At 41.9% G+C, this 22,012-nt stretch overlaps 1 protein-coding gene across 1 annotated transcript in view; it reads right to left on the reverse strand.

Annotated features, from left to right (window-relative positions):
• Nucleotides 1-22,012, reverse strand: part of MYRFL (myelin regulatory factor like) — an 89,753-nt gene that overhangs the window by 62,402 nt on the left and 5,339 nt on the right. Inside the window, 4 exon segments of the mRNA XM_028532034.2 lie at nucleotides 5,015-5,077; nucleotides 5,232-5,248; nucleotides 5,746-5,988; nucleotides 6,082-6,140. Coding sequence (XP_028387835.1) covers nucleotides 5,015-5,077; nucleotides 5,232-5,248; nucleotides 5,746-5,988; nucleotides 6,082-6,140 — 382 coding nt within the window.

The following is a 22,012-nucleotide window of genomic DNA, read 5'->3' on the forward strand; positions in this document are numbered from 1 at the left end:
CCCCAGCAGTGCTCATGCCTGACGGGATGAGTGAAGGGGAAGTGGTGGCTGTTCATGCGTTCAGGTGCAGGAGGCGAGAACAACGCAGAAAGATGGCATTAGCTCCTACAGAGCTCCTTAGCCCACAGCCTGGGAAATGCAGGGGGTGTGGCTGGGTTTGCGCTCACTCATCTAACCTTCTCCATATTTTCATTGAGGACTTCCTAAAGTAAATAACAGAGCTGCTTCAGATTGCTTTTGATCCTAAATGCCACATAAGATGTGTTTTCCTTGGTCACATCTATTTTCTTGGGATACCACCACACATCTATTTTTGTCTGTTTGTTTTTATAAATATGGATTTGGAAACAATGTCTCAAAATCCTGAGAAACTTTTTTCCACCTATAAGTAAGGAGGTTGGCAATGCAAGGAACTCTGTGCCCTCAGCCGTCCAAAAGATACCTGGCCTTAAGTGTTTTCAAAACAATAAATCTTTCTATTGTTCTCCTGCTTATACCAAATTCAGAGAAAGCAAGAAACTAGTTCTTCCATTTTTCTTTCCTTTCTCCTCCATTGAAGAGAAGATGAAGGCAGCTCAAGAGCTCCAAGGTTGGAAGTGAGTTGCTGTCCCAACTTCACACTTAATGGCTATACAGTCTTAGGGACATGGTTTGAGGACTCTGGGCTTTGGTCTCTTCATCTGCAAAGTGGGTGTAACCATATGATGCCTCCCAGGATTGTTAAAGGGATTCAGTGAGTAATGTCTGTGAATGCTTAGCATGGTGTCCGTCACCAAAAGGGTTTAAACAATAGTGTCATTATTACACTTCTTGTTTAAGCTCAGGTGACTGGGTTATTCCCAGGAAGCCTTGGCAAATACTTTGTCCTTGGCCTCTGCGGTAATGCTGTCTGATGTGAGGGAATTGCAGCTACTCAAGCACAGTGGCAAGGGCAAGGTGCCGGTGGGGGTGGGGGGCAGCCGAAGGCCAGCTCCACTCCTCCAGGTGCAGGTTGGGAGGGTGGGCAGTGGACGGGGGCATTGTCCTCAGGGATAATGGCATTTCCCACCCTTTCTCATCATAGCAGCAAGGGTGTCGAGGCAGCCACTCCGACAGGACTGACACAGTTGTGGCTTCGCTGGGAACAGGCCATCAGCTAGAGAACCCCAGGGATGGGAATCTGGGACCACAAGCTCACACCCAAATTCCTGGCACAAGCCAGACCCTATTCAGGGACCCATTAATACTAATAATATATCTACTATTCCTGTGTGTTTTCTGAACTACAGGCACTGTCCCAGACATTTGACATAGTTTCTTATCAACTCATTAACTTATCTTCAAGGTTAGGATTTCTTTTTTAATAGACTTTCTTCACTGACATGTCATATACACAATGAAGGCACACTGATCATTGGTACATACTTTGATACTTTTTAATAAAATGAATTATACCAGTACTCCTCCAGCAATACTCATGCCTGACATAAGGAGTGAAAGGGAAGTAGTAGTTCTTCATGAGTTCAGGTTCAGGTGGTAAGTACAATGCAGGTAACAACCACCATCGAGAAACGGGACAGTCCAGTGCTCTAGAAGAGACCCCCTGCCCTCCTCTCATCGCTGCTTCCTTCTGCCCCAGAATAATCACTGTTCTGAAATCTAAACCGTAGAGAAGTTTGTAGAGGTGATACTATGATAGGTACTCTTAAGGGTTGGTTTCTTTTGCCCAACATTATCTTTATGAGGTTCACTTATTATTGTTGCAAATGGCAGTTATTTGCTCATTTTCAGTGCTGTGTAGTACTCCATTGTGTGAATACACCACAACTTATCCTGCCCTTGATGGTCATTCGAGCTACTTTCAAAAGGTTTGTGGTTTTTATGAGTAATGCTGCCATGAATGTCTTTGGGGCGTGTGGTTTTAGTGAGCACGTGTGCAACTTTCTGTCAGGTCTATTCCTAGGAGTGGAATCCCTGGGTCAGAGGCCATGCTTTAGCAGATGCAGCCAAACAGATTTAGAAAGTAAGTACCCCATTCAACAAGTGTGGAAATGGGTTCAGAGGTCTAACATAACCTGCTTAGTGTCACAGCTGTTCAGTGAAAGGGATGGGATTCAAACTTTTTTCTTCTCTTCATGCCACACAGAGGATTTCTTGAGAAAATGTAACAGAAGAGAGAAGCAGGAATGTGAAGGCAGCTGATGGTCTAAGTCCCAGCCTTCTGGAAAAAACTCATAGCTTGAGTTTGAATGTCTTTCAAAATATTTCCTTATGCATTCTTTTTTTTTTTAAATCTTGGAAATGAGTGAAGTAGAACTTATGATTCTGATTGATAATCAAGAAAAATGAGGCTTTGAAAGTTCCCAGTTGCTGGGGAGATGAGTCAGATTCTTCCAATTCTACAGTGTGAATTCAGTCCCTGAACTTCTCACCGGGGGCCAAAGGTCACAACTCTGGAGCTAACAAACCCTTTTATAGTTGAGGAGCAAGCCATATGAAGCCGTGAACCCTTTTATATCTGGGGTTCAGATTAGATGGGACCAGGAACCCTCTCATATTTTGGATCCAGACCATGTGAGGTTGGAATCAGCTAATAGGAGTCACCAGCTGCTTTCTCTCAGAGCAAGATTTTACATCTGGTCACAGCAACCCAATAATTCTACACTGTGAGCCCTCTAAATGGAGATCTTGGAACACTTGCTGAAAGTGAACTGCTTGGGACAAGGTCAACCAAAATGCCTCATTGATTGATTTAGAACATCACCTCCCACCTTGGCCAGATGACTTAGTTAGTTGGGCATCGTCTCATAAGCCAAAAGGTCACAAGTTCGATTCCTGGTCAGGGCACATGCCTGGGTTGCTGATTCAGTCCTGATTGGGGTGCATATAGGAGGAAACTGATCAATGTTTCTCTCTCTCTCTCTCTCTCTACCCCCCTCTCCCTCCCTCCCCCCTTCTAAAATCAATAAGCATGTCCTCAGACGAGGATAAAAAAAAAGAATGAACATCAACTCCCATCAAAAATCTGGCCTATGAGACTAGCATAAGCTCTTCCCTCCTCTACCCATGTGCCCCAGGACCTTCGTAAAATCCCTGGGTTTCTACAACATTGAATCTGAGCTCTCTACTAGAAAACTTATGCTATAAAAACATGACACTTAGATTAACTGAGTTTTGCCTCTTTTTCTCCCATTATTTTTTGCTCATCTGATCATTATTATTCTGTCTGGAGCCAAATGTCTTTGGACAGCTTTTAATGACCTTTGAGTAGGTATTCAACAAGGGATTCGAGGCCTCCTATGTGTTGGGACATTTCAGCTAGTCTTCCATGGCTGTTCTCTGGCAATGGGGCAAAATCAGTGCCCTTTCCAGGGACAGGCAGCAGAAAAGCAGCGCAGGGTGGACCTTAGCTCTGAAGTGACCAGGACAATTTGAGTAGCACTCTGGTTACATGAGGAAACTCTTGGAAGGTTTGGGTGACTTGCCCGGTACCCTCAGTGAGCTGGTGCATCTGTGGAAGAGTGAACAGATGGTTCTCTCATCTGCTAGGAATTTACTCATCCTTTCGTGCTTGAGAACCATGTTGAAGCTGCAGATTGGATGCAAGGATCCCTGAAGAAATCAGAGTCACCTTTCATAGGAAGGTGGGTGGGGAGTGCTATATTATTTGGAAAGGGGCCTTTATTTTACATTTTGTATTTCTAGGGTTAAACAATTAAAACCAAGCAACTGCTGGGTATGGTAGATCTACGCAAAAGAAAAGAAGACAGTAAGAGGCTTGGTTTATACAAGGCTGGATGTCCAACACAGTTCTGGCACGGCACTGCCAGGAGATGGCGGAGTGGAGGACTCAGCTGAGAAGGCGAAGCCATCCTCCACTGCAGGACCCTTAGAGCCCATGCTGGGGCTGAGGCCTGACGTCCCTGAAGGATCAGCTCTTATGTAGCTGTGAAAGGCAAAGGCAGCAACATAAGCCGGTGAGAAGGCCTTGAGCATCTCCTTTCAGAGCAAGATAAATCTCTGGAGCTTGAGGACAACAGTGGAAGAGGGAGCTCCAGGAGGGAAATCTTGGACTTCTTGCCAAGCTGATGCATGGGAATAAGAGATGTGACTTGCTACCCTGAATTTGGGGCACTATTCACACGGCCTACATTTGATTATCTACAGTGGCTAATAGAATTGGCATGTAATATTATCCTTTTCCCAAGTATGTGCTATAGCATTTACTCTGAAAATTCTGAAGTTCAAGGCTCCAGACTCAAAAACCTCAATTTTTCTCAACTTCTGATCAGGTCTCTAAGCTCAAAACATAACATGTCACGTGTTATATGAGATAAAGAAAGAGGCAGGCCGACCATTTGGACATCAGTTGGTTCTGCTAAAAACACTTTTAAAATGATGTTATAAAATTTCAAAGATCAACTGGGAATCTGCTAATTTGAAGTGAGTGCTAGGGAAGCTCAACTCTCTTCCTCCCTGCTCCACTAGAGGCAGACTGTAGAAATCCTCCACAGTCTTGCTTCTCAGAGTTCCTCCGGTACAGCGCCCACCCCCTGGGAGCTTGTGAGGAAGACAGGATCTCAGGCCCCACCCCAGGCTTACTTAATCGGAATCTGCACTTTACCATGTCCCACGTTATCCGTCTGCACACCGCAGTGGAGAAGGGTGGCACCAAACAAAGAGCTGAGCACACCAGCAGGCCCCTGAAGCTGCTGCAGTTGTACATCCTTCCCCGGCCTGGAGTCTGGGTCCTCTGAGACACGTTACCCTTGAAATGGAAAGGACGGGTGTTCATCCCCAGGAGAGAGAGGATGGCATCTCTTACCCAGGAGCCCCTGCAAGGCCCCACCTAAGACTGCATGAAACATTATGACAAGTGGGAAGAAATGAACTCCCAGAGTCTATCATTGCCCTTCTATGAGGGAGAAAATAATTTTGTAGGGCTGCTCCAAGCCTGGTTTAAAAACCAAACCAAACCAAAACAAAACAAAACGCCCTGATTGAACGGGCAGTGACAGGCCCCACGTCAGCTCGCTTGGTCCAGAGTCCCGGGCCCACACTGGACAGTCCCAGGGGTCCTGCAAAACTAGGTCCATGCCTGCGGTGGACAAAGCAAGCCCCTACTCCATGACTCCTACCCGTCTCAGATTTCATTTTCCTCCACCCAGTGGACCTGGGATTCACCTGCTTGAAAAATAAACTGCCAAAGGCAAAGAACTCATTGGGACCAAGAAAATAGAGACTCAAAATACAGGTATACATTTCACACCTAAAAAAAATTTGAATGGAATTTTACCATAGTTTTTGATGGCCTTTTACTCTTTTTGCCATCTTCTAAGTCCAAAAGGAGGAATGAAAGGAAGGGAAAAGGGGAGAGGAAGCAAAAGAGAAGAAAGGCTTATTAGTGAAAGCTTAATTGATGTATCTCTCTGAGAGATCATTCACAAATCCCCTTGAGTACTCTAGCCAGGCTACACGTGGAAAGAGGGCTTTCTCCCTCACCCAGAATCTCCCTACATATTTCTGACACTTTAGCTGTTCACTGAATGAGGAACACCTCGGGTTTAGTGGGTTTTTAATTAAAGCAGGTCTGAAGCGGAGAGCCGTGGGCCTGGCCCTGTCTGATATGTGTCTCAACACTGCCATCTCCTGGAGAGGGCGCCACTGTTCACTTTCCACTGGCCCTGCCCCACACTGGTGTCTGAGGTCTTCCCCTTCAGCAAAAAAAAAGAGAAAGAGTGAAGACTAAATCATTTTGCTCTTTACCCAGTGTTGAGGCACAGAGGCTGCTAATGGTAAGAACAACTTGTCCCCAGATGAGAGGGCACAGACTGATCCAGGGCGGTCGTGGGTTGACCGGCTTCTGGGTAGCAGTTGTGAGAGCCTCTGTGAATAAGGCTTGCGTCGCTCAGGTCAGGACACTGCGCGGGGTGTGCAGGCAGTGTGTTGGGTGCGGCAGCCAAGTGGTGGACAGCAGCCGGTGTCCTCAGAGTCCGGCAGCATGCACCTGGAGGAACACACAGGTAAGAAGGGCCTCTCTTCCCACCACCAGAGTTGATGAAGGCGCGCATTGCGTCGAGGTAGAGGGCCCTCACCTTTGCTTTGACCTGTGGAGGAGAGTAGGAGTCTGATGTAGCGCAGGGAGAGGGAGCTGGCGTGTCCTGAGGATTAGAGACAAGTGTTGCTTTTTAGTTGTAACCTAGTCTATCGTCATATTTTGTGTCACAAACAGGAGGTGGCCCTCAGTGTTGACCACCCCCAGGGATGGTTCCAGGTGCTCGTGCTTCAGGGGCCAAAGCCCACCAGACCATGCCCAGGGGCCTGTATTAAATGAATGGGCTTTGAGTCGAACAGACCTGGGTTTGAGTCCCAGCTCTTCCACTTCCTAGCTGTGTGTCCCTAAACAAGTAATTAGCCTTTCCAGGCTTCGGTTTCTTCACTTACAAAATGGGAATAATCATTATACTCTCCTCATAGCATCATTGTGAGAATTAAATGAGATACTGTATATAAACCCATGAAATAGTGCCCCAAACACAGAGAGTGCTCAATAAACTTTAATTAACATTATTGTTGCTTTTTAACCTTCTCAAATTATTTACACCGGAGCGATGGTTGTACATACTGTTTGGGCTAAGACCTTGTAAAATAGCACTACTAAAGCAAGGGTTTTCCATCTCTGCTCTGGAAGATCCCAGAGTTCTTGGAAAGGGCTCAGGGGTTTTATACAGGAAATATTTTAATGCTTGGGAGGAAAATCATAACATTTTTCTGTGTTATATCATGAGGGGAAAGTAAACTGTCATTTTTAAAAAATGCGTACCACCACTAACAAAGTGTGAAAACTCCTGCTTCACAAAACCTACAAGTCCCTTACGGCTCTGCAACTCTGATGCTCAGTGAGCACCACCAGCCTCCACCTGGTTCTCTTGTGGGAGAGTCAGCTGTCATGTCTTTCTCGGCCGATTAAGATTTCAATCTTGTACAATAAAGAGAAAAGTCTGCTTTTATTATTAACCAGGAAAGTGGTGTTTTCTCAAATTTGTCCTTTATAATTTATTCACTTCTTGTTAATAAGGGAAGAGAGAACATACATTTACAGTTCTCCAAAACTCCACCCAAGCGAAAGGAAAGGAATATAGAAGCATAAACACAGAAGGACACAGAGTGCGTGAGCAGAGGCCACACCAGACCACATTTCAATGACGCTGGTGCAGACAGAAGTAGTGTGGATGGGGACCGAATCAGCAGGATGGAAAAAGCAAAAACAAGACTTCCTGGGGTCGGAGGAGGGGACGTAGGAGCCAACAGGAAGTTATCCAATTTGAGTTCAGCCCCAGAAAAGCCCAAGACATTAGAATTAATAGGAGTGTCTGAATTCAAGTGTAAGATGGGGCTGAAAATAAAAGTACTGATTGAAAATCAGACGAAGGAACAGCTGGACCCTTAGATCAGCTTCCCCAGCCTGTACAGCTGGGCAACTACCTCCATGACCCCAACAGAAGCTGAGAAAGCTTACTTTCTAGAGAAATTGCTCCAAGGAGACTGCGGAGCTACTGGGCTAAAAATTAAATTAATTAATTAAAAGTCCAAACACTGAACTGTGAGACCTTTCTTCAACTTGCCTGTAGGCATCCAAGCAGATTTCCCACAGTAAGAAATTGGAAGGTTGGAAAACTGGAAATTTTCTAGGCTCCCTAGAAAAACTGGATATCATCAGGAGGGAAAAGATGATATTTTGCAGTCACCCAAGGAAATGGCCTCCTGCCTGACCACCCTACAATGAAGTTCATCCTTCAAGGAGAAGGGCTTGCCGCCTGAATATGTTAAGAGCAAACAATGAAGGAACAGACATTTTCACAAAACCTTTAATATTAAAGACAGAGAACAACTAGATAAATAAGAAGTGCAAAAGAATCACAATGCCCTTATGCTTCTGATATGACTGGTAAGCTCTTACAGACCTGACCCTCCCCCAGGTAAAAACTATAAACTCTGGAAAAAAAATTTTAACCTACCCCAAAACAATAGAAGGAAACAAAAGCAAGAAGATTCAGAAGGGGCCCTGCAGCTAAGACAAAGGCAGTGGCATACAGGAGTCACCTGTTTACAGCTCTTAGCCTTTGGGCCAGTTCAAGTCAGAATCACGAAAGAGCTAAAATGCCAATAAAAACCTGCAGTCTTTCTGGCCTCATGGACCAAAGACAGAGTTTAGGGCAAACACAGCTGCTGAAAGTGAAAGGGTGAAAGGGAACTCTTAGGAAAGAGATGTAGAGAGAAGAAACCAGATTCTACAGGTAAATTCTGCCTAAGTGTCTGGCTGACTCTGGAGCTGTCCATGTGTGGGGCTAATGGCACACAGCCCAACCAAAGTAAATAGGACAGAACTGAAATTTGAGTGACTGCCCAAGAGATAGAGTTTACAGATTGAGTCTAAGCAAACTAATTGGCTGGTAAAACAAAAATATATGTACTCTTCAGAGAAATATAAAAGAATCCAGGCATTCACAATGTCCAGGATACAGTTAAGAATTCCTGAGGTACTCAATGGGAATAAACACCTTTTGGTTACCAATTCTAAGTTGATGAATAAACTGAGAAGATAATCCCTAAAAGAATGTTACCATAAATATACAATTTCACTGTTACAACAACAACCAAAAGAGAATTACTCAATAAAGAAACAGGAAAATGTACTCCAGCCTCAAGGAAAGACCAGTCAATGATGGACACCGATTCAGAGATGATCCAAATACCAGGTTAGCAAGCAAGGATTTTTTAATCAGCTGTTGTAACTTAGCTTAATGGGATAGAAGAAAATGTGTTTGTAAAAAATTTTAAAACTACAAAATCTCAGAAACATATCATAACTATAAAAAAGAATTAAATGGAAATGCTAGAATGAAGACAGTTTTAAATATGAAAGTTTTAAAAAATTAATTACTAGGCGGCATAACAGAAAAACATGAAGATACATCAATAAATATCATCCCATCTAAAAAACTGACAAACATTATTTAAAAAAATAGGGAGACAAAAGAGTCAGGAACTTGTGAACAGGGTGGAGTAGAAAAAGATATAATGTCCAAAAACTTTCCAAGTTTGGTAAAACACATAAACTTATACATTTGAGAAGCTCAGCAAATCTTAAACAAAATAAGTATATAGAAAAACACATCTAGGTTATCAGTCAAATAGCTGTAAACCAAAAATAAAGAGAAATTCTCAAAAATAGCAGAGGAAAACAACATATTACATTTAGGGTAACAGTGATTCAAATGATCAGTGACTTTTCATCAAAATTTCCAGAGGCAATAAGATACTCCAACAATATCTTTAAAGTGCTAGAGAAAATTCAAAACTGACAGTCTAGAACTTTATATCCAATGAAAATATCCTTCAAGAATGAAAGCAAATTAAAGACATTTCTGGTTAAAAAAAATATTAAGTGAATCCATGAACAGATATGCACAATAGGAAATGATAAAGACATTATTCAGGCTAAAGAAAAATAATAGATGAAGACTTCCAGTCAAGATGGAGGCATAGGTAGACACACTTCACCTCCTTGCTCAACCACAGAAAAAATTACAACTAGGTCTCAAAACAAATTAATACCCAGAACTGTCAGAAAAGTGAGCTGTATGGAAGTCTGACAAACAAGAATTTAAAGAAGCCACATTTATCCAGACAAGTATGTGGGGCAGAGATGTGGAGATGGGGCAGAGAGGCAAGGAGATGTGGTATGGTGCAAGAGGCAGTGGCAGCGGTGGAGTGAGCCATCCCACATTGATGTTTCATGGATAAAAATTGGGAGGGATGCCTTAGGAGCAAGGGAGACCTTGGGAGTGAGCAATCCCAGCCCCAGATCAGACCACACAGACCAGGATTCCAGCACCAGGAAGATAAAGTCCCAGAACTTCTGGCTGTAAAAAACCAGTGGGGGTTGGGGTAGCAGAAGAAACTGCTGTTTTTTTTTTTTAGGAGAGTCTGTTTAAAGGGCCCACATGTACTTAAAATGTAGAAAACCCACACACTCTGGGATTCACCACCAGGGCCACAGCTGGAAGGGCCAGTGGTACACAGGAAGTGGGTTAAGGGACTGGAAATGGCATGAGTGCTGGACAAACCTCCAAAAACCAGGCAGTAGCATTGTACCCTTTCTGAGCCTTCCCCACACACAGAGCCACAAAGCGAATCAGGTTGTCTCACCTTGGCAAATACCTCCACCCCATACAACTCAACAGGTGCACTAAGACAGGGAGTCAAAGAAGCCCTACGCAATACACAGAAACAAACACAGGGAACCTGCCAAATCGAGGAGACAAAGAAATATGGCCCAAATGAAAGAATAGAACAAAACCCCAGAAAAAGAACTAAATGAAATGGAGATAGTGAACCTATCAGATGCAAAGTTCAAAACACTGGTGATCAGGATGCTCAGAGAACTCATTGGTACAAGAACAACATAAAAGAAGAAATGAAGTTTACACTAAGTGAAATAAAGAAAAATCCATAGGGAACCAACAGTGAATGGAAGGAAGCCAGGATTCAAATCAATGATTTGGAACATAAGGAAGAAATAAGCATTAAACCAGAACAGAAAGAAGAAAGAATTTTAAAAAATAAGGGTGGTATAAGAAACCTCTGGGACATCTCCAAACGTGCCAACATCCAAAACATAGGGCTGTCAGAAGGATAAGAAATTGAAAACGTATTTGAAAAAATAATAAAAGAAAACTTCCCTAATTTGACAAAGGAAATAGACATACAAGTCCAGGAAGCACAGAGAGTCCCAAACAAGTAGGACCCAAAGAGGACCACACCAAGACACATCATAATTAAAATGCCAAAGGTGAAAGATAAACAGAGAATCTTAGAAGCAGCAGGAGATAAGTAGTTAGTTACCTACAGAGGAGTCCCCATAAGACTCTCAGCTGATTTCTCAAAAGAAACTGCTGGCAAGAACGGACTGGTAATAAGTATTCCAAATAATGAAAAACAAGGACTTACAACCTAGATTACTCTATCCAGCAAAGCTATCATTTAGAATGAAAGAGCAGATTAAGTGCTTCCCAGACAAGGTAAAACTGAAGGAGTTCATCTTTACCAAGCCATTATTACATGAAATATCAAAGGGACTTATTTAAGAAAAATAAGATCAAAACTATGAACGCTAAAATGGCAACAAACTCACAACTATCAATAACGGAATCTAAAAACAAAACAAACTAAGCAAATAACCAGGACAGGAAAAGAATCATAGATATGGAGATCATTTGGAGGGTTATCAGCTGGGAGGGGAAGTGGGGGCAATGAGGGAAAAGGTGCAGGTATTAAGAAGCATAATTGGTAGGTGCAAAATAGACAGGGAGATGTGAAGTCTAGTATAGGAAATGGAGACCAAAGAACTTATATGCATGACCCATGAACATGAACTAAGGGGATTGCTGGAGCAAAGAGGGGTACTAGCCAGAGGAGGGCAAAAAGGGAAAAACTGGGACAACTGTAATAGCATAATCAATAAAGTATATTTTTAAAAAGAAGTACAAACTGGTAGTTACAAAATAGTCACAAGGATGTAAAATGCAGTCAATAATATTGTAATAAATATGTGGAGTGTCTGATGGGTGCTAGATTTATTGGTGTGATCATTTTGTAAGTTAAATAAATGTCTAATCATTGAGTTGTACACCTGAAACTAAGGGAATATTGTATATCAACTATAATTTAAAAATAAAAAAATAGTTTAAGAAAAGTGTTTTAAAAAAAGAAAAATGATAGATGAAAACTTGAAATTTTTGGAAGAAATGCAGAGAATCAAAAACGGCATATTCATACACCTGAATGCAAATTCCTTTTTCTCTTAATTTCTTTAAAGTACATACGACTATAGCAAGCAAAAATTATGACATTATCTTGTAGTGTTTATAATGAGTGTGGTTATAAAACTTAGGACAATTACGCAGATAATGGGGATGGAGGATACATGGAATCACACAATTGAATGTTCCACATTTTATGTAGATAATATTAGGTTCTTAAAAGGTATAACTCAAGAACAGCAACATAAAAACATAATTTAGATAGAAAGTGGTAGAAATATCTAAAAGGGTTAAAATTATTTGCCTCCAGGAGAGCAAAATTCAGTCAAGCAGAGGATGGCTGGGTTTCATTATAAGCCATTTATACGGCACCATTCGATGTCATAAATTCTGCACATGTATCACACTATTAAATATGCAAATTAAATTTGGTGATTGACTCTGTGATCTTACAGTGCCACATTCAAGATTCTAGGCAGTTAAGCTGGTGTTATGTTAGCGCCACTGAATTCAATATGTGAAAAAAAAAAAAAAACTAAAAATCACAAGTGAATTATCAATTTACTCAAGAAATATGGCATGGAATATTAGAAACAGGAATGCATGCTCCATCTCTCTGTGGAGAACCAAAGGTCCCTGGGTTGAGTGGCAGCAACATGGTTGGTAGTTTTAAAATGAAATTTTTTTAAATGCATTTCTTAAAATTTAGTCTCTCTTCGAAAACTCATCATAGCTACTTCATTATTTCATTGCACCCCATGCTCGAGGCATTTTAATACATTGAGAGAAATTTTGCAGTTCTTTTTAGAGAATTTGAGGGAAGAATTAATGATAGCTACTTTCAAGACTAAGCAAGTATTTAACTGAGCAAATTGTTAAAACAAGGGCAATGATTAACTTCAAGAAAAACACTTATTCGGGACTGTTTCTGAGCTGCTAACTCTTCCCTGGTCACAGGCACCCTGTCAGGAATCCCAGGAATGCACCCGAGACTGCTTTTGGACTCCCTGCTCCAAATGCGCCTGTTAGGCCAAAGGGATTTTCTTGAAGTGGGTCCAGGAAGCAGCAAACACCACGGTCACTGCTTGAGGAGCCATCTCTCTCTCTAGCTTCTGTAGGAGATAGTTGTAAATGTCAAAAAAATTCTTAGCTGCTGATAAAAAACAGAATAATTTGCCTTCTAAACCCCTTTGTCTCAGAAGCACAACTTGTTCTGTGTTTGGAGGTTGCATGCCGCGCACATCAAAAGAGAGGGCACAAAGTAGACTTCACCCTCTAGCTGGCTTCGGGGGCAGCCTGGCACCTGCAGGCTGCCCCCGAAGCAGCCAAGACTTTGTTCAGATTGCAACCAGGCTAGAGCAAGTACTGACTGAGTGCCTAGCATGTGCCTTTGGCTGACTCCACTGGGTGCTATGCAGGACACGGAGTGTTCAGACACAAGCCCCGTGTGACCACCCAGCTGGGACGACTCGCAGTCGGACAGTCCGATCCCCAGTTTTCTCCCGTGACCCCCCAGGCTCTTTCGCACACCGACCGTCTTCTCTGAAGTTCTGCCACACAGTGAGCCCAACTCAGCACAGGGCCTGGGACACAGTTAAGAGCCTGGTACTTAATAGATATGAATTAGTTTTTTTTACTCTACATATAGTCATATATATATATATATGTTAATATACATATAAATTCATAGATCAAGAGAGGGCTTTCCTGACCTCCCAATCTAAACTGGTAGCCTTCCCATTCTACCCCCTAGCCTCGCCCTTATTTTTCTTATCCTACCGAACGGCCTTACACTGTGTGCCCTTGCGGTTCTCCTGCTGGGGTGGCCTGAGAGCCAAGCAGTGCCGCCCGGGAAGGAATGGGAGCGGCTCACCCCAGGAGGAGGAATAAGGAAATAAACAGTCTATAGAGAATTTAAAAACAATCCTTAAACCTGCAACAGTCAACCTGCCTTTTCTTTTTTTTTTTAATCACCGCGTACCACCACTGCAGAGAAAACTCGGTGGGTGCCCTGCAGGGCAGACGGCTTCCCACCACACGGCCCTCAGCAGTGGTTTCACCTGCTTCGAACACTGCTGAGGGCGGTGTGCCGTTACCCAGCTCCAAAAAGTGTTCCTGAAAGTACTTTCTCCAGTGCTTTACATGTGTGGTTTCCCCTCCCACACGAACATTCACATTAAGAGCATGTCTTACAGTGTGGCGATTACCAGACGGGGCGGTCGGCAGGAAGAAGAGGGTGGGGGGATAAATGGTGGCGGAAGGAGAGCTGACTTGGGTGGTGAACACACAATACAATATACACACGATGTGTTGCAGACTTGTACACCTGAAACCTATATAATTTTATTAATCAACATCACCCCAATATATTTAATTGTGAAAAAAGAGTATGCCTTAATATTGTGTATGTGTGCCCTGCATAATATCCAGTTTCAAGCACGTGGTAGACACTCAAGAAATACCTGATCGATAAATACCTGCTTAGTTAGGGTTTGTACTCACCACCCGGAACCTGGGGCAGGAGAGAGCCCTGGCAGAAGTGCCGTCAGTGGGTAAGGCAGCACAAGAGGATCATTTCATGACAGAGCAGTGAGAGGCGGGAAACGCTCGCGTGGTGCCTCTCCGCCCCTCTAGCCCTATATTAGCAAATGGCATGTACCCTCCGCCACCCCCCAGTCACCAGCCCTCCTCTGCTGCTTTAGAAATAGATAACCCTCACAGAGAACCCCTCTGGGCCAGGCCCTGAGCTAGCCCTGTGCATGTGCTGACTCAGCTCACCTCTACCACCACCAGATGAAAGAGACTATTGTTGTGTCTCTGCCACAGGCAGTAAAGCTGAAGCTTCATGAGGTCATTCATCTGGCCACTAGTCAAGCTGGGGTCTGCCACCAGACGTCATGCCCTAAAGAACGCAGTGTTTTCACATCGAAAACTATAGGCTATTTCATTCTCCACGGATACCTTTAGAATCAAGAAATTGCCCATAATGCTTTAGCCTAAGATTCTGCTTTGTCTGTCTCATACTGAATCAGTGTGAACCTAGAAGGCAAACTGGTCAATGAACTCAAACAGCCTTTAACAAGCTCTTCCCTTAGAACCGTGTGTATTACCTCACTGCCTTGCGCAACATCACAATTAAGAGCTTATCAGCCCCACTCAACTGTCAGCGGAACTAAACATACAACTGGTCAGTGACTCCTAACTCATTTTGCCATCCAACCCCAATAAGCCAAGTCCTAAGGAAGCCTCCGAATGTCAGACACTCCAGCTCAACCATTAAAATGAAATTAAATGAAACCTAGAGTTGATATCTCATGGACCTAATGTATCCCTAAGGTCCCCTCCTATGAAGTCACTGTGAATAGTTGTCACCTCACATGTTTTTGAAGGAAACAAATTTTGTTTTGAAAAGCACTAATCTAGTTTCCAGAGCCTTCCTCTACACATACACTCTCTCTCTCTTCACTTCCTTTTTCACTGCATCCTTCAGAGTTTTAAAAAAATTTTATTTCAGTCTTTAATTTTTTTAATTTTATTGATGGGGGGAGAGAGAGAGAGAACCATCACTTATTTTGTTGTTCCACTTATTTCTGCATTCATTGGTTGCTTCTTGTCTGTGCCCTGTCCAGGGATAGAATCGGCAACCTTGGCATATCAGCCAATGCAGTTGGTTAGAACAGCATTCTAACCAACAGAGCTACTCAGCCAGGGATGCACCCACCAGAGGTTTATGCTGTTTCTTAAATGTCCAGCCTCCCTCCATCCAAGAAGCTCTCCACACCTGGATATTTCCCACTATATCCAACTACCACAGCTCACCTTGTCTCTAGTAGGTAACTGGCTGGCTAACCCAGAGGATCAGACAGGACTTCAGTCTGCTCCTCCTGAGCAGACAGCTGCCCTGGATTCTGCCACACAGGAAATAAAGGGTTAAGGTCGAAAGCCTTCACATGCCAACAGGATTGTCCCAGCCCAACACACCAGAATCACAAAGAAACATGGGAAAGGCTTGAGCAGCATACCCCAGTGCTCAGCCATGGGTACATGCCTCCCAAAAGAGTGTCCTGGCCAAATAAGTTGAAGAACACTACTTACCTTCCCTAGCTGCACATTAGCACATCAAAGGTTCTGAAAGTACCGCAGTAAAGGAGATCAATTAATTTAAAGCCAGTGAGTCATAAGCTTATTTATTGATCATGGAACTTTCATTTTTTTTCCCACAGCATTTCACAGGACCAGTTTTCCACAGAGCAATTAGGGGAATCCATTTTAAAGAGCCAATAATTCCATTTTTTAATATGTTTGAGATTTGATGATCTGTTTATGAGATCCAAACTTGCTGTTGGTATATTTACAGCCTCACGGTCTCTTAGGTCGCTTAGATAAAGAGTAGTCACAGGCATTTTTTTAAAGAACAATTTATAGGCACTGTAAGAGAGGAGAAGCAGCCAGGATCTGCAGGAGACTCGGGTGTGAGTCCCCACTCAGCTATTTACTAGCTGTGAGCCTAGGCAAGGAAGCCTCCACCCGAGGGCTGTGGGGAAGAATGTAACTAACCTGGGGAAAGAGCCTGGTGTCTAGAAACGCTCCACACTCACAGTATTTGAACAGGTTGTACAGCTGTGAGGATCGCTGAACCAGTCCAACAACCCAGTGGCCATAAACTGGACCTATCTGCACATGTCCGCTCTCAGATTCTTATTACAGCCCCACTTAACTGTATGCACCTGAGCAGTTGTTGTCAAACAATGACGGGTTTTCTGGCCACAGGACTTTTTTTAAAGTACATTTTATTGATTATGCTATTACAACTGTCCTATTTTCCCCCTTTGCCCCACTCCACCTCGTACCCCCTTCCCTCTAGCAATCCCCTCCTTAGTTCATGTCCATGGGTCGTGAGTGTAAGTTCTTTGTCTTCTTCATTTCCTACACTATTCTTAACATTCCTCAGTCTATTTTGTTCCTACCAGTTATGCTTCTTTTTTTAATATATATTTTATTGATTATGCCATTACAGTTGTCCCAATTTTTTTTCTCCCCTTTATCCCCCTCCTCCCTGCACCACCCCACTCACCCTCCAGCATCCCCTCCCCCAACAGTTCATGTCCATGGGTCATACATACATGTTCTTTGGCTTCTCTATTTCCTACATTATTTGTAACCTCCCCCTGACTATTTTGTGCCTACCTATTCTGTTTCTTATTCCCTGTACCTTTTCCCCGCATTGTCCCCCTTTTCCTCCCCACTGATAACCCTCCTTGTGATCTCCATTTTTATTATTCCGTTCCTGTTCTGGTTGTTTGCTAATTTTTTGTTTTTGTTTTTTTTTTTAGGTTCATTTTTTGATAGTTGTGAGTTTGTTGCCATTTTAGTGTTCATAGTTTTGATCTTCTATTTCTTAGATAAGTCCTTTTAACATTTCATATAATAAGGGCTTGGTGATGGTGAACTCCTTTAACTTCCCCTTATCTAGGAAGCACTTTATCTGCTCTCCCATTCTAAATTATAACTTTGCTGGATAGAGTAATCTTGGATTCAGGCCCTTACCTCTCATGACTTGGAATACTTCTTTCCAGATCCTTCTTGCCTGTAAGTTTTCTCTTGAGAAATCAGCTGACAGTCTTATGTGAACTCCTTTATAGGTAACTCCTTTTCTCTTGCTGCTTTTAAGATTCTCTCCTTGTCTTTAATCTTGCATAACTTAATTATGATATGTCTTGGTGTGCTCCTCCTTGGGTCCAATTTCTCTGGGACTCTTTGGGCTTCCTGGACTTCCTGGAAGTCTATTTCCTTTGCCAGTTTGGGGAAGTCCTACCAGTTATGCTTCTTAATCCCTGCATTTTCCTCCATCCTCACCCTTCCCCCTCCTAGCTGATAACCCTCCAAATGATCTCCATACCTATGATTCTGTTCCTATTCTAATTGTTTGCTTAGTTTGTTTTGTTGGGTTTTTTCTTTTTTTAGATTCAGTTGTTGATAGTTGTGAATTTGATGCCATTTTAATGTTCATAGTTTTTTTAAAGATTTTATTTATTTATTAACCCAGGCATGTGCCCTGACTGGGAATCGAAACTGCAATGCCTGGTTCGCAGCCCGAGCTCAATCCACTGAGCTACGCCAGCCAGGGCTAATGTTCATAGTTTTGATCTTATTTTTCTTAAGTCCCTTAAACTTTTCATGTAATAATGGCTTGGTGGTGATGAACTCCTTTAGTTTTACCTTGTCTGGGAAGCACTTTATCTGCCCTTCCATTCTAAATGATAGCTTTGCTAGGTAGAATAATCTAGATTGTAGGTACCTCCTTTTCACCACTTGGAATACTTCTTTCCAGTCCCTTCTTCCCTGAAAAATTTCTTTGGAGAAATCAACTAAGAGTCTTATGGGAACTCCCTTGTAGGTAACTCTCTGCTTTTCTCTTGCAGCTTTTAAGATTCTCTCTCTATGTTTAACTTTTGGCATGAAACAGACATACAAGTCCAGGAAGCATAGAGAGTCCCAAACAAGTCAGACTCAAAGAGGACCACACCAAGACACACAGGACTTTTTTTAATAGACATGAACTCTGACAATCTTTGTAAGCTATGTGGCTCACAGGGCTTTTTTTAATAGACATGAACTCCGACAATCTTTGTAAGCTATGTGGCTTTGTAAGCAAGGTGGCTCAGATCCACCTTGAGTAACACCTTTTGGCAGATTACTTTAGACACATTTAATATATTTCCTTAAGGTTCACAATCCTCCAAAATATCACTTAAAATATCAATTAACCTAAAACTTGTCTGTAGAAGGAAGGGCATGTATTCTACAGCTAGACACATTTTAATCCCAGCTCTGCCACTTATTTCCCTTGGAGAGTTACTTAAGCTCTTTGAACCTCAGCAGCTCATCTGTAAAATATGGACAATAGCATGCCTATTTAGCAGAGTTTGTTAAAAGACTGAAATATGTAAAATCAAAATGTAATTAAATAAGCAAATATGTAAGTGCATGGAACATTGCTCAAGACTTGCTAAGTGCTCAACAATATTAACTCCCCCCTTTGCCACCCACCCTCAAAGGTAGAGAGTGAATCTGATTGGACAAACCAGTAGCAGTAGCCTATGGGGAGATATCTCTGCTCCTGCAGGAAGGTCCATTATTATCACGGGGACTAAGATCATATGGCAGGTTTCAGAATTCCCAGGTTAAAAAAAAATAGCTCTTCAAATAAGACTTTTGTTCATGTCCCCCCACCCCAAACAGCTAAAGTTCTTTCTGCTAGTTATAAAAGTGGTTCAGATAATTAAACAGAGCCCTGGTGGAATGAGCTGTACCTTCTCTTAAGGAGAAGTCACAGAGGAGAGAAAGGCAAGAAAACTTTTGGCAGATTGTTTCCAGGCCAGTGGTGGTAAGGTCATTTCCATTGCCACCCTCCCCACAGGAATTCACACCTGCTGCTGAGACCGGAGTGAGAGGAATGTGAGGGCAGGCACAGGGCAACCAGTGTCTGGGTTTAGCCCAGGCAGCGCCTGGGGCAGAAGAGCAGGCTGAGTGTGGGCCCCAACATTTAGCAACTTACCAGTTGTGTGTATGTATGTCTAACTAGCTTGCATAATGAGTTTCCTTTCTTCCCATGGTCATTTGATAAAGATGGGTTTTGGTTGTGTGTGTGTGTGTGTGTGTGTGTGTGTGTTGGAAAAGATCAACCAATCCAGGTACCAGAAATATCCACAAACAAGTTTCCTCATTACTGTTGAAATCTAGGTCTGATTTTACTTTCTCTTTCATGGAGGAGGAAAAGCAGGGCATTTACAAGGGGCTTAATAATGGAATGGAAATGACCCAGTAGGGTCAATAAACTTGAAGACAAATCAATAGAAATTACCCAATATAATCAACAGAGAGAAAGAAGACTTTAAAAATCCAATGAGATTCAAGGACCCGTGCACAATATCAAAATTCTACATTTGTATCATGGGAGTCCTAGGAAGAGGGGAAAAAAAGATGTTGGTACAGAAAAATCAATGTGAAGAAATAATAGCTGAAAACTTCCAAGATGTTGTGAGAAACAAAAATTTACAGATTCAAAAAGGAGAGCAAATCCCAGTCAATATAATCTCTGAGAAAACCATGTCTGTATCCAGTCATATCATAATAAAAAAACTGCTAGAAACTAAAGATAAAGAAAGAATTTTGCAGCTGGAGAAAAATGAAATATTACATACCAGGGAACAATAATTCAAATAACTGTTTCTCATCAGAAACCATGGAGGAGAAAACAGTAGGCCAAAATTAAGTGCTGGGGGGAAAAGAACTTAGAACTGAAATGTCTAAATCCACAGTCATTCTTAATGGGTTTATCATTCCTCTCACAGTGATAAATAAAAGAAGTAGACAAAAATCAGCAAGGATATAGAAAACCTGGACAATAATGTCAACCAATTTGATTTAATTAGCATTTACGAAACACTCTACCCAATAGCTGAATACACATTTTTTCGAGTACACATGGAACATTCATCAAGATAGATCATTTCTTGGGTCAGAAGGTAAACCATAACAAATTTAAAAGAATTAGAATCATACAAAGTCTGTTCTTTGTCCATAATGGAACTAAACCAGAAGTTAGCAGCAGAAAAAATATATAGAAAATTCCCAAATATTTGGAAATTAAACCACAAAATTCCAGCAACCCATGAGTCAAAGTGACTATCTTAAGGAAAACTAGAAAATCTTGGAGCTGAAAGAAAATTAAAATATACCATATCACAAACAAGGGAGGCAGCAAAAACTATACAGAGAGGGAACTGTATAGCACTTCACATTTAAGTTAGGAAAAAAAGAAGGTCTCAAATTGAGTATTCAAATCAAGCTTCCACCTTAAGAAACTAGAAAAAGAAGAGAAAATTAAACCCAAAGCCAGCAGTAGAAAATAAGAATAAAACTAAAAATCTGTGAAATAGAAAACAAGCAAAATGATGAAAATTAATGAAGCCAAAAACTATTCTTTGAAAAGATCAACAAAATGGATAAATATCTAATGGGATTAATCAAAAAGAGAAAAGAAACAAATTGCCTATATGAGAAACAGAAGAGAGAATATCACTGCAGACTCCTCAGAGTCTGCAAAAGACTAGTAAGAAATACCATGAACAACTCTATGCTTATTAATTTGGAATGGGCTGGTTCCTGGGATGGGGGTGGAGATGGGGAAGTGGGAACCAGCAACCAAGCAACCAAACTCAGTTACAGAGAAAGCGATAACATGAATGTATGGAACAAATTTAATTGTAGTTAAGATTTTCCAACAAAGCAAACTATAGGCACAGATTATTTCACTGATTAATTCTATCAAATATTTAAGTAAGAAATAAATCCAACGACACAAGCTCACCCAGAGAATTTGAAAGGCAGGACCACATTACAACTAATTTTAAGAGCCTATATTTATCCTGATCCTAAAGCAAGAAAAATGCCATGTAAGAAAAAAACTACACCATTGTGGAAAACAGTATGGAATTTCCTCAGAAAGTTAAAAAGGGAACTGTCTTTTGACCTGGCAATTTCACTGCTGGAATTATACCCTAAGGATCCTGAAACACCAGTTCAAAAGTATCTAATCAGCCCAATGTTCATAGCAGCACAATTTACAATAGCCAAGTGCTGGAAACAGCCTAAGTGCCCATCAGTAAATGAGTGGATCAAAAAACTATGGTACATTTACACAATGGAATACTATGCAGAAGAAAGAAAAAAGGAACTCCTACCCTTCGAGACAGCATGGATAGAACTGTAGAGCATTATGTTAAGTGAAATAAGCCAGGCAGTGAAAGACAAATGCCATATGATTTGCAAAAAAGAACCAGAGACTTGGAGATAAAGAACAAAATGACAGTAGCCAGAGGTGGGGGGGGGGCATGGGAGGGGTATAATGGGGCAAAGAAGAGGAAGGGTTGTCAAGGAACATGTATGAAGGACCCATGGACAAAGACAACGGGGGGGGGGAGATTGAATATGGGAGATGGGGGTGGGTAGGGCGAGGAGAATAATGGGGGAAAGTGGGGGGAACTGTAATTAAACAACAATAAAAAAATAAAAATAAAAATAAAGAAAAAAACTGCAAACTAATGTTCTCATGAACATAGATGTAAAATCTTCAACATAATTTTAGCAAATTGAATCCAGCAATACATAAAAAGATAACACATCACAGCTAACTGAGGTTTGTC

The sequence above is a fragment of the Phyllostomus discolor genome, chromosome 2, assembly GCF_004126475.2.
Source record: "Phyllostomus discolor isolate MPI-MPIP mPhyDis1 chromosome 2, mPhyDis1.pri.v3, whole genome shotgun sequence".
NCBI lineage: Eukaryota > Metazoa > Chordata > Mammalia > Chiroptera > Phyllostomidae > Phyllostomus > Phyllostomus discolor.